The sequence below is a fragment of the Lepidothrix coronata genome, unplaced genomic scaffold (assembly GCF_001604755.1).
Source record: "Lepidothrix coronata isolate B3197 unplaced genomic scaffold, Lepidothrix_coronata-1.0 Scaffold52, whole genome shotgun sequence".
Lineage (NCBI taxonomy): Eukaryota > Metazoa > Chordata > Aves > Passeriformes > Pipridae > Lepidothrix > Lepidothrix coronata.
The window spans coordinates 165,390-179,237 of NW_016690232.1; the positions used below are offsets into that span (position 1 = coordinate 165,390).

The 13,848-nt window shown below is 37.2% G+C and overlaps 1 protein-coding gene across 10 annotated transcripts in view; it reads left to right on the forward strand.

Annotated features, from left to right (window-relative positions):
* The window catches only part of KCNT2 (potassium sodium-activated channel subfamily T member 2), a 119,954-nt gene extending 106,389 nt beyond the window's left edge, over positions 1–13,565 (forward strand). For 5 of the 10 annotated variants that reach the window (XM_017815868.1, XM_017815873.1, XM_017815871.1 and 2 more), the window contains 5 exons: positions 196–324; positions 2,721–2,741; positions 4,871–5,171; positions 7,221–7,305; positions 8,459–13,565. In XM_017815868.1, the coding sequence (XP_017671357.1) occupies positions 196–324; positions 2,721–2,741; positions 4,871–5,171; positions 7,221–7,305; positions 8,459–8,570 (648 nt within the window). In that variant the 3' untranslated portion in view covers positions 8,571–13,565. The remainder of the gene's footprint in view (positions 1–195; positions 325–2,720; positions 2,742–4,870; positions 5,172–7,220; positions 7,306–8,458) is intronic. The other 5 variants (XM_017815869.1, XM_017815875.1, XM_017815872.1 and 2 more) reach the window with 2 other exon arrangements.
* The last annotated feature ends 283 nt before the right edge of the window (positions 13,566–13,848 follow it).

Sequence of the window (13,848 nt, forward strand, 5' to 3'; positions counted from 1 at the left end):
GGAGAAAACAAAAGAAACAGTATTACAAACTCAGTGGAAGTTCCAGATTTGTTGTGGAGCAAAGGTGCAATACTACAATATGATAATTACCAGTTAGTGTTTAGTTTTAAATTTTTTTTTTTCATGCGTAGCATGGTGAACAAGTGATAAGCCCTCAAGAGTTAAAAGTCCTTCTTCCTATTATTATTTGTTCAGATGAAAATCACAGAAGAGGATCTATGGATTAGGACATATGCCAGACTGTATCAGAAACTTTGTTCTTCTACAGGAGACATTCCAATTGGAGTCTATAGGACAGAATCCCAAAAGCTTGCAACATCCGAGGTAGGTCAGTTTACTGTACTTTCCTTTGGATTTGATTACAAAGTATACAAGGCCTCCCTCTGCTGACACATACATGGTCACACTAACTCAGGCACAGCTGGGACAGGCTCTGGTTTGAACTTGCCTGTGGTGACTAATGGCAGTGTGTGTAACAAGCTCTATAACCAGGTCGTCTATCACGTCTCTCAAGAATGTCAACATTGTATCAAAACAGGTGGCATTTCACTATTCACAAAACTTTCTAATTTAGTCTCTTGTTGCTCATTTCTAGTTAGTGCTATTAAAAGTATTGTGGGATATCTCTAAATTTAGCTGCCAGACAGTGGTAATTTTGAAATATGTATCCATGTGTTTACTGAATAAATGTATAAAGAATGACAAAAGAACTTTTCCCTGACTACTTAACATACTTTTTGTTTGTTTGTTTGTTTGGGCGGCTCTTATTTCTGTCATGTATTAGCCGTTTGTTTGTGACCATTAGTACATCTCATTAAACCATGGCTCCAAAGCAGCTCTAAAATGCAACACTGAGCAACAACTTCCTCCTTTCTTCTGAAATACTCAGACATAGTTTACACTGATTTCTGAGGCAGGGAATTTGTATTTTTTTTCCATATTTTGGAAAATATTAGAAAACACTAAGGCATATAATGCTTAACTGCAAGACTTATCCTGAAGTAAGTACAAACATTCAGATGAAGTTAATTTTAAAAAAAGAGAGAAAAAAAATCTATGCAAGATTCCACCCAGTTCCCCAGTGTTTCTCTTTGGGGACCACCACTGTCTCTGCAGGTGGCTTTTACTGCTTAGCCAGTGGACTGTGTCACTGCAATAATGTCAAACGATTTTTTAAATGTAGCAGCATTAACATAATCCATCAAAATCATTCCTTGGAGAAGAATGTAGTCAGTCTCACTGCTAACATAAAAAAAAGTCTGTCATAGCTTTCAGGAAAACACAGGAGATATCAGATTTTAAGAATTCATTAAATAAGGATAAGATAAAATTCATGGCAGTGCTTTATCCTCATGTTCTGAGAGAACAGTGCTGGCTATTTAACTTCAGGTACAAAAAAGAGAATGAAGAAAAGTTGAACTGTGAGTATACAACATATTGTGAAGAGTGCATTTTTGGTGCCCTTAGTTTTTATCTTTCTGCATTTTCATAAGATTTCAAACATACAGGCTGACTGGCAAACCGGATTTGCACAGAGGAGGGGTAACTACAAGAGTAACCCTCATCTTTTCTACGTGAACTTTCATATTTTTTTGGCAGGATGTTCAGGGGGCAAGCATATACACTCAAATTCATCTTCTGAGACAAGTTTAACTGATAAATTAAAGATCTTTCAAATATTTTCAATATTTTCATTGGGAACCGCTGGAGCCTGTACACATGCAGCTGCTCAAGAGCCTGGATACTTGATTAGACCAGACCCAGATTTAGCTGCAGGTAGTGATTTTCTTTTGCAAAGAAGCAGTTTTTTAAAACATTCAGACACTCAAATCAGCCTGGAAGCCTCTGTCTGGTAGATAAGAGTTGAGTTCTATATTAGTTCCTACCACCTTTCACAGGTAATCCCATGAAGAATTTGAGTTAGATCAGATAGATGAAGCAGAAGGAGGTTGGAGAAATCTCCTGGTTAAATTTTCTAATTGTCAAGTACTGGACAAATGTGGAAGAGTGGCACTGCTTGTTTATTATGTGACAAAAAAAGCAGCTGTTGATATTTTTAAGCTGAAGGAATTTTTGACTGATTTCACTAATCAAATAATATTAGCGTGGGCTACCATTTTAGCTTTTCAATACATTAAGCCATTGGATGAGATCTTTAAAATGGAAGTTAGAGAAAAGTAAATTGCTCTGTTACTCAGGAATATGGATTTTAACCATAAACTTGAAGGTTTGTTACTCAGAGAACCTCCAACATGAATATCAATTTGAGTTTAAACAGACTTTTGGAACTTAATTTTTACTGCACAGTAATGCAGTAACTGTCAGTTAATGGTTAACTCGAGTCACAGGAACAATATATGCCAATATTAATATTTTTATATCTACAATTTATCCTTCACCACCCCCTTTTTTTACTATGCAAAAGAGAAGCCCTCACCTCACTGACAGATAATTCCTTTCAAAATAAAGCGAGGTTTCAGTGATTTGGTAACTAAATAACAAGTAAATCTAGCCTGCCTCTCAATGACCGTCACACCTATGATTCAAACCATTTCAATTTCATTAAAAAAAAATAAAAATAAAAAAGAGAGATGAAATCTTTTTTTTACTACCTCTGTAGGTGATTTTCTGTGCCTCCTGTTAAATGGTCCATGTCTGTTTCTTTACATTCACTTCTGTTTAAATTGTCTTTTGTTTTCTTTTTCCCCTTCATTTGTCAGTCCCGAGAAATGGCTTCACAAGTAAGTATTAACTCACTGTCTGCCTGTTGCTGGGTGTCATGGTTTAAGCCCGGGAGGCAGTAAGCCCCCCACAGCCACTCGCTTGCTCGCTCTCCCCAAGGTGCAATGGGGGAGAAAACTGAAAGGGTAAAAGTGGGAAAACTCGTGGGCTAAGATAAAGGCAGTTCAATAAGTTAAGCACTATTTCCGTCACAAATCCAAAACACAGTCCCATACAGGCTACTGTGAAGAAATTTAACTCAATCCCAGCCAGAAACAGAGTGCAAAGTTTAACTGGGGGAGTAAAGTCCTTACAGAAAATGGGACTGTGCAGGGGATCATCCTTGGGTAAATAGATCTTCAAGCAGCATTGTTCTAGACACAAACGTCTTACTGAAAATCTGAAAGCTGACAGACTGGAGCTTTCAGAAGATATTTTTAAATGAAATTTGAGGCTGATTAAAACAGAGGGGGACACAAAGAAGTACTCTGTGCTGCGCTTTTATCTTCTGTGTATTTAACAGCTGCCACTGGGAGACACTTCCGTGCTGCTTTTGAAAGAGAGTCTGGGGTTCTTTGGTTTTGCTTTGTTGTTAAACAGTTGAACTTTTTCTGCTTGCATAGAGCGAAGGGCCATTCTGCACAGCTTTATCAACAGGCAACATAAAAACTTAATGCTCATCTAAGTAAATACTTAACTGTTATGATGATGATTGGTCTCTGCCTTTTCAGTACTACAGTCCAGATGACTGTTTTATCAGAAGCTGGACAAGGAAAGCTACCAGTGCAGGCAGGAAGAAAGGCAAAACAAGACCATCCTTTATACTCAGTTTGTATCTGATTTGTTCACACCAAATAGCTCTATCCTATCCATAAGCAGCACCTTATCATATGGAATATAGTCTGCCTACCTTAATCCTTACTGTAAAATACGCACAAAACCAAAATGATAATTTAACAAACAACAACAAAATCAAACAGCATTCCTGTACAAAGGGATCTAGGATTCTCTTCTATGCCCTTCCCAAAACAACATCAGCTGAGTCAGTAACAAAACTTCAAAGACCATGTAGTCTTAAGAAAAAAACAACAAATAATCCCTTTTCTATTGCAGACTAAGCTGAAGAGCCTCAATAAATTAGATGGTCTTTGCATGAGGTTTATTGCAACATCCTAGTCTAGATTATTAAAAATGTGATTTTATTGAAGTGCTACAACACAAACATTTGTAGTGTTTGTTTTGATTGTTTTGCTGTCTGTTTGGGTTTGTTTGTTGCCTTTTTTTTTTTTTTACACAGATAAAAGCTAGTTTGTGCAAAAGTGAAATATTTAAGTATCTTTCACACTCTATACAACTGACTCATATCAAATACTGTTTTATGGACTCCAGGAACCTTACAGATTCTATGTGGGAAAGGCTGGTGAGCCTCTTAAAGAAAGCTTGTATTAAACGCTGATGAGGTCAGCAGATTCTTGCTTTCAGATTTCATATTAATGGGAAAAGGCCATTAAATAGCTCTTGGTTTAAATTTTCTTTATTCAATAATAACTTTCAGCATATTGTGAACTCTTTCTCTTCTAGGGGATTCATATAAACTCAGCCAGCTCATTTACATAATCTTTGTTTTACACTTCATACTTTCCTATGTGCCTGGGAATTTGAGATACAGTTAACAGGCACATTCTACCTGTGGTCTTAAAAGAGTGCTGAAAACAGTGCAGCCAAAGTTGAACTATTACTTAATGAATCCACCACATACATCTAAAAAGCAGTTACGGAATTGAATTTCTGGCCGCAAATATGCAGACTGGGAAGGAAGTGGAGAAGTCATTCAGAAAAGATTCCTAGATTCAGGAAGGGCAGTGTCAGGCTAGAGTTGCTCTTATCAGAATCAAAGTGGAATCAGGCATTAAATAACACAACTTTGACAAACATATTTGTATCATAAATGAGCTTTTTACATAAAAAGTCAAAGCCTAATTAAAGAATGCCCACTCAGGAACACTTGCTAAGTACAAACAGCTGAATCCCCTCAGCTCTACTGCGACCAAAACACACGTTCAACTGCACTGCTGAAAAGAGGAGAGAACATCTTAATCTGCTTCCATTTTGTAAAGCCCTTAATCTCTCTTGTCATTTTCCTTTCAAGTCTCAAATCTCTATCAGCGTGGAAGAATGGGAAGACACTAAAGACACCAAAGAACAGTTTAGTTATCGTGGTAACCATCGGAACTCAACCTCCAGTGACCAGTCTGACCATCCCCTGCTGCGACGGAAGAGCATGCAGTGGGCACGGCGGCTGAGCAGGAGAGCACCCAGGCACTCGGGGAAAACAGCAGAGAAGATCAACCAGCAGCGAATGAACCTTTACAGGAGGTCCGAAAGACAGGAGCTTGCTGAGCTCGTGAAAAACAGGATGAAGCATCTGGGCCTTTCTCCAGCAGGATACGGTATCGCTATTATAATACTTCAATAACATCAGCATTATGCAAGCTGAGGTCATTTTTAAGAACTGAGGGTGCCATAAGCAAAATATTAACTTTATGATAATGTTTTTGTTCTGTTGGTTTAGGGTCTTTTTTTTTTTCGTTTACCAAGAGTAACAGAATGTTTTTAGTCCATTCTATTATCACTCATTCCTGTGTTCATATGGAAGGCTCAGAAGGCAGCATGTCAGTCACAGTTATGTTTAGCATATGGCATATATATGCTGAATGTACATTACCCTGTCATTGAACAGCTGCACCTTATTTCCACAAACGTGTTCAAATACAGATGAAGGCAGAACTGTTGTAAAAGTTCACTCACATGTCAAGGTGGGGAGTTTTCATATGTGAAGGATATTGCATTTTCTCCACAATTCTTAAAAATAGCGCCAAATTGTCATATTACAGTAATTTTTTATGAAGCATGTTTCATTAGGTCTTTAACATTTTTATCCATCAAGTCCTTCTCCAGCAAGGCTGATATTGGGTTGCTTTTTAGTTTGTTCCACTTTAGTTTGTAGGTTTGCTTTTTTTAAGCTATTGACAAGAGCTCTGCAACACTTACTTATACATGCACCACAGCTGCCTGGGTTGCCTTTCTATGGCCTTGACGCCAGAACTATGGATTCTAGTTTCCTAGAAACACCAAGTATTTCTAGATCCCAACTTATTAGTCTGCACAGTAAGTCCAATGTGCAACTTGGTGCTTTCTACTTCTAAGCAGGGGGTCCTATGCTCAATTTTCACTTAAAGAATCCAAAATGTTCTCTTTTACAAAAGCATTACTCTTTATTTTTCAACATAATTATTTTTAAATTTGACTTATCCATAAAATATCCATCTGCTGAAGGCAAATGAGGTATTTCCTGCAGAATGGATAGTTTTATTTGTCTGTTTAACAATAAACATTCTTAATGCACGTTCAAAACATCAATAACCAATGGCAATAACCAATTTTGATATCAATAGCAATGTACAACCCAACAGTAGTCGTTATTGTTATTACCAACACAAAATCAACTTAACTGCAAGAGAAGGCTGCTACAGAATATATAGCTGCAGTTTTGCTTAATATCTACATATCAAATATGTACAGTATCTTTTTTTCCCACAGTCCAAATAGATAATTACTATTCCTTCTTTCTTTGTGTATTCTATACAACTCTCTGCAGAAAGATTCAGGACTCAATATTTTCCAGGAGTTTCACAGGCCACAATAACATTTGATCAAGCACAGAGAAGTTTTGTAAATTTGATTCATATTTACGGTAGTAACAAGAAAACTTTGTTGTACTACTGCTTTTGCTGTCAAATCCTAGTTAAAAGCTGAAAGTAAACATTCGTTTCATTAGTCAGATTTAGGATGACTATGTACCATCTATAGAACAGCAAAAACCTTAAAAAAAAAAAGTCAGCCTTCATTTTCAACACATCAGTAGAAGAATAATGAAAAATGCAAGGAAGGCATACCAATTTCCATTTATACAGCCTTCACATTTCAAGCCGTTGGCACAGATGGTAAAAGAGAAATGCTTGCTAGATATATGGAAAAAGAGAAAAGAGGTTTATGTTGACCAAATCTGGAAATGGATGAGAGTGCCATACACCTGCACTTAACCTTGATCACTTGAACTCAATGCCAGCTGAGGATGGAAGTCTCTACTTCCCACATACTTACCTATGCTGCAGGGCAGGCTGGTAAATCACCTTAAAGTTGGGTTACATTCAGAACTGTTATAACTGAAAAAAGCAAAAGAAGATTTTTAAAACATTCAGAAAGAAACCAGGATATTTTTTGAGCTAGTAACTCAAAAGATAACATGTCAGTTCCAATTCAAGTACAGTTGAAAAGAAGTTGCTAAACTTATTTGAAATCACTCTGACAATCAGACACTTTTTGACAGCTTTCTGAACCAAAGAAGATCTTTTATCAAATTAGTTTGTCAGAAATACTACTTTTCACAATTCATTTGTAAATATAATTCATTTGGTACATTTTTTTCTGTTCTCCAGATGAAATGAATGATCATCAGAACACCCTTTCTTACATCCTGATCAATCCTTCTCCAGATACAAGATTAGAGCTGAATGATATAGTGTAAGTTAAAGCATCCACATAAAAAAATAAAGTCACAAGACCTGCAAAATTTCTGTTTTGCACTTTCTGCCTGAATTCCTTTTATTATCTTTCTGCTGGAAAAGAACTCCAAATGTTCCCATACATCTGCAAAAAAAAAAAAAAAGGAAACTTCTATTTAAATAGCCATCTAATTATACTATATATGTACATATTAAAAATTAATATTTATTCTCCTTAGAATTTTGCCTGTAATTTAGCTACCCAGTCTTAATAGAAAAATCAACCTCTTAAAATCAGTATTTTCAAGTGGGATTTTATTACATAGATCTGAAGATCATTAAAGCAAATAGAAGTCTTCCCCTGAATATCATGTGATATTCATGCTTAAGATAATTCAAATACAAATGGCATGACTTTAACATAGGAAATGTTTTCCCCTGCTTACCAGGAATTTTTGCAGGCTACATGAGAAAAAAATGAACACAAATTTGAACTGTCAAAAAAGTTTTGAAAGCCAAGAATTTTAGTTATCTAAGCATTGTTTCTTATTGAAGAATATGTGACAGCTGTGTTAAGGTCCTGAGCCATTTCTGTCTTTGGTTTGCTCTACTAACATGCCCCATCTGCTTCATGGGCAAGAAACCAGAGAGCCCAGCTGTGCAGGGGCCTCCATGTCACTGCTGACCCACCTCATTGCTTGCTCACAAGAAGGAAAAGCTGTTAGAGAAAGAATCCAGCTCCAGAACATCAGCCTACACCAAGATTACCAACATCTGGCTTTTAATAATGGAGCACAATGACAAGAACTATCCATTGTTTTTTTTTAGAAACAACTCTGTGGACTGCTTGTTTATTCTTTAAGGTATAATGAATAAAGGCAATGCATTAACACATACAGTTCTTAGCAAAGGAGCTGTCAGTTCAAGTAATTTTTCACTGTGCTTGGTACATACACATAATGTCTGGGTAGCCAAAATGTGAAAAAGCTTTGTTATTAGCTCCTAAAGTGAGTGATGCTACTGAGTGTCCAAGTTACCCAACAGGAATTAGACTAAGCACCTTCAAAGTAAGTTTCTAAGTCTTCCTCAGATCTTTTCAACATTACAACTCTATGCACTTATCCTTGCTTGCACCACATTGTTTTAATAACAGTTATAATTTCTTTTTGTAGATACTTGATCCGACCTGATCCATTGACTTATGTTCCAAATGCTGCACCCAGCCGAAAAGACAGCTTCTGCAATACAGTGGGACAAGACACCAGGGAGGAAACACAACTTTGATTTGTAATTCATCACAAAATTAAGAGACAATTTTATACACATGTTGTTTCCACTAACCATTTTGAAAACTGAGTGGTATATTTTATTCAGATTTTGGAAACAAAATGACAGTGGGTAAGTGACCAAATATAGAAATGTGGTGCCTAGAAACTCTTAATTTCAGGGATTGTCAGGCTTGTGGCCTGTTGAGTATGATAGTTGAACTTTGTCAGCCTAACAGAATTATGACACCTGTTTGCTATTTAACCAATATGAACAAATGTCAGATTTCATCACATGTTTTGCTTAGATGCTTCTAAGCGTATTTATCAAGGTGACAGCATGTCAGTGACTAAGCTTCTGATCTACATCAGATTATCTGATGCCCATAGAGACACAATGGATAATTTGTAGTAGAAAATACATTAATACCTAAAGCTGCCAGCAAGGCTCTGCGTGTCAAGAATTCAGTCTGTGAAATATTTTTCAATCTCAGCCTGTCATCCGTTTGTATTAAAACAGGCTAGTTTAGGTCCCATTTTAGCTTCCAGGACCTGAATGTTAGTTCTTTGGGTTTACACAGATCAGCTTGAATGACATAACCCAGTCACTCCGCAACGGTTGAGATCTGAGACACATCCACTGAAAGAGGAGCCCAGCTGGAGGAAAATCCCTGTCATCTCACACAGGCAGCCCCCCAGACTTGCAAAAAACTGGGAAGGTACAATCTGTGTGAAGCTGCATACAATGGTAGCTCAGGTGAAATGTAATCCTTTGAACCTTAGCGAGTTTGCCTAGAGAAGCCTGAACAGATAATAATACAAAAGTGAGAACATCCCTCTAGGGAACGATTCCTACTGCAAGTCCTTTCCATTTTCATGAATATGCCAGAACTGAAACTGCCCAAAGCATGTACATGCCCAGTCATCCAGATTACCCAAATGTGATACATTTTCATATGAAATTATGTATCCCACTGAAAATTAAAGAAATTTTTATCCCATTCCATAAAATGAATGTAATTCCACATTATGTGAAAAAGCATTATGGATTTAAAACCTCTGTTTTGGCATGAAGTACCCAAGAAAGCATCTGCTTGTGTATGAAACACCTGGAGCTGCTACAGAATCTCCAGTCTGTATGCCACAACTGCTCAAGCTTTCTACAGAATTAAGCCACAACTGGTCAAGCTTTTTATAAAATTAAGCATGCCTGTACAGGATCATCCAAAATCATGTTCTTGCTCTGCCATCTGTCACAAACTGGGAAGAACATACTTAAGGCTTAAAAACCCCTACTGTTACACTTACCTACATAGAACCAGTACAAGAAATTTGGCAGTCTACTGTCTGATTATTCTTTGAACATCCTTGACGTCCTACTTGTACCGAAAAATCAGTCAGAATTATTTAGATTCTATTCTATATTCATTGATAGAACTACGTTCTATTTCTGGATAAAAAAAACCAAAAAATACCCCCACAGCCAAGTTGCCAAGTGAGCAACTCATGGATTTGAGTATATTTATCAGCACTGTAAGGATGTTGTAATCAAGTCACGTTCATATTAGGAATGACATCAAATCTACTGTTAACGCCTCCCTTCCTCTTCATTCTTCCAAAATTTAAAAAATCTGTTCCATCTTAATTCAGAAATCCTAAAGCTACAGTTACAAAAAACCACAGAGGTCTCAGACTGGACTGCAGCTCTCAGAAGACCAAGAGTACCAGTTTTAACAGGAAAAAGGATAAGTGGAAAGAAGTTTCCCAGCAGGTTTTTTTTTACATTGACATATTGAAGTAGCATCATGGTCCAGAAGGGTTTAAGTGGTTCTCCTTAGAGTCCATTATTATTCATAGTGTTTTTCCACAGAGGCTAGTAATTTATCAGATTATTCTGATGAAATATTTCAAATGGGCACTGTGGGGGGAAAAAAGAAAATTGAAACAGCTGCACAGACTGAAGTCTACAGTATTTTTTTAAAAACGTATATGGTACAGGATCTTGTCCAAGACCTGTCATACAAGTTATCCCAGAAAAGTCTGAGTGTGCACTGTGAATAACTTTCTATTTTCCATGTCTCTGGGGAGAAGACAGTATTCCAGATGAATATTTAAAAAAATAATACAAATTTCCTATAAGTGTTCACTCCAAAATATTAGGAAGATCTTTTGTTTCATACCAAAGGCTTTTCTAACAGAGTCTCAAGGAGGCAGGCAGGATTCCAGAAACATGGCTACCCTCCAGCAGCCAAGCCAGATAGCCTGCTTTTAGGGTGATTCACACACTGTTTCACAGGCATTCCCTGTACACTGCCTATAATATGCACCACAGATTTAAGGACACTCTGCTGAAAGGATCTATAGCTAGGACTGGAGTCCTCACATTTAACAGCCAATAAAGCAGTATAAACAAGCAGTCAGGTGTGTCCGTTTTCCCACTCAACTCAGCAGAATTGCTGCTCAGCTAGATGTGAAAAGTAGCATCTAATGTGTCCTGTTATTTCTCCAGGCCTAATGGATTTCTAATTGCTCATTAGCCCCAGAAGATTTGCTAAAGCAAACACAAAGACAGCTGGAGACACTTACAGTCTCTAAAATGAGTGCAAGACAACCTTTCTGAACAAAATACTTAGTTCTCTTCAAAATCTACTGGAAGACAAGCAAGGTAATAAAAATTAACAACAACATCTTATGAAGCAGAAGTTCTAATAACCCATGAATAATATACCACAAAGTTCAGTTATTCAGAATAATACTGCCCTTCACGTTGAAAGCAGAACAGCTTTGCTTACTCTGGAATATCTTCACAGATACTTTGTTCTAGTGGGTTTTAGATCTTTCAAAAACCATCCCAAGTACCATATGAATGAGACAGTATGCACTTTCCTTCAGTGACCAGCGAGGCAATTCTTTTATGGTCATCCTACAGGTAATCTTATGTTCACATGCTTTCTTTCCTTGTGATTATCAGAAACATAATACAAGCCTAACTGGACTGGAGACCAGACTGAGGAACAGTAATCTTTATGCTCGAAGCTGGAGAAGGGATAATGAAGCTCTAGAACAAGCAGGGTCAGATGACTATTGAGCAGAGGAGTTTGATCTGGCAACAGTTCACTCAGTAAAGAGAAAAATCTAGAGCTATGAAAAAAAGACTATTTCTATCTGTGCTTAAATGAATGCATTTTTCCTCCTGACACACTTCTATCAACAGCTCCAAGATGTCCATCTTTCCCAACACTATCTTAACACAGACCAAGCAGTTTGGTACCCACAGTCCCAGTCCCAGTGAGGGAAGTTCTAGCAATTAATAACTGCTTCATTCTCACAAGAGAAGGCTCAAGGAAAGCCAGACCTACCTATGAAAATGTGTTACCTAGTCTGCAATAAAAAGTCACAACAACTGTTTCAATGGAATGCAGTGTGTTTCCTTAACTATTTCACTCCAATTCCACAACATGCTTTAATTCACATACAAAGTAAAAAGCACAGAGTTTGAGTTTTTAAAGCCTACAGTAGAGTGAGTTAGTGAACTTGTCATGAAATTATGTCTTGGAAATTAAAAGAACAGTTATTTCCCAGCATACATGCTTCCACTCTCACAAACGACTTCCTACTACAACTACTCTTAAACAATTTTAAAGTATACAAAAATATATCACTGAATGTTTCTTACACGTCTTTATTTACCAATGAACCAAAAAACCACTAACAAATAAATTTCAGACTCCAGCAGTGGAGGAAAGCTGAAATGACATCAAGTGCACCAGAAGTAACTCACAATTGTCTGTTACTGGCCCTGTAACACACAGCGACTGACAGCAACTGTTCTGTAATTTTGAAACACTGATCCATGAGATTTTGCTTCACTGAATTCCACTTGATATCCAGCAGAAACCAGTCACTAGAATCTGGAAATCAACAACAAGAAGCAGCTCTGTGCAGGTACATCAAGTTGTACAAGGTTATTAAAATACTTTTTCAAGGCAGTGCTATAAATGCAGAATTTATAAAATAAAGCAATCTGCATAAAATATGGTTGCATATTCTTGATACTATATTAGAAACAGCCCACTCCCACTTTGAAACAGCCATACATTGAATAAATGTCTAAAGAATGACACTTCAAATTTTCAGCCACTTTTCCTTATGCTTGATACAGAATATGTATTGCAGGGATACAGGATAAGAGTTACTAATTTATATTCAGTTATGACAGGTGACCAAAAGTTTGCTTATTTTCATCTTTTGAAGTTAATCCAAAATATTAATGATGATTTTGTTATATACTTATTATCACCTACACTACCAATGCAAGAATGTCAGTAATGGTAATTCAACACAAGTATAAACTCCCATGACCTCTGAAGAAGTTTGAAATATTTCACTTAATTAAGTTAGAAACAAAAGCTTGAAGTTTTTGAGTTCTCTGTGAACTAAAGTTTTCTATATGTTCTGCAAAATCTAGACTTTATACTGTTATGATTTTTAAGTGGCTCGTTCCAACCAAGGAGAGAGTCTGGGAGACGAAGTATAGAAATAAAAGAGTAAATACTTTGTGTGCATGAGGTATCCCAGACAAATTGGGGCACTCCAAATGTGATTATGTTTAAAGCATACAGGTACAACATGATTTGACTAATCACTAACACCCACACTACCAATTACTAATAGTAGTAAAACTTCTCTAGATCATTTCCTATTTCTTTTGTCCTTTCATCAGTAGGGGGTGGCTGATGAACTACTTAATGTCTCTGGAAACTCTGTAGCTTTGAAGAGGTTGGTACTTACTCCTGCTAGGGGTTATAAACCCTCACTGCTTCCATAACTGTACAGTGGTATGGCAGACTCCAAATAAAACCAGAGATTGCTATATTTATAGTCTATTATTTGGACTACTGGCAAGTCTTTGTTAAGGCAACCAATTCTGCTGCTTGTGCACTCAGCTTCAGGCTGTGGTGAAGACTCTATTACTTTATCTTACAGAATCATGGAATTATTAAGATTGGAAAATACCTCCAAGATCATCAAGTCCAACCTTTGATTGAACACCAGCATGTCAACTAAACCATAGCACTAAGTGCCACGTCCTGTCATTTCTTGAATACTTCCAGGGATGGTGACTCCACCACTTCCCTGGGCAGCCCATTCCAATGCTTGACAACCGTTTCAGTGAAGAAATTCTTCCTGATGTCCAAACTGAACCTCCTCTGGCACAACCATTTCCTCTTGTCCTATCATTCGTTGCCTGGGAGAAGAGCCTGACCCCCACCTGGCTACAAGCTCCTGTCAGGCGG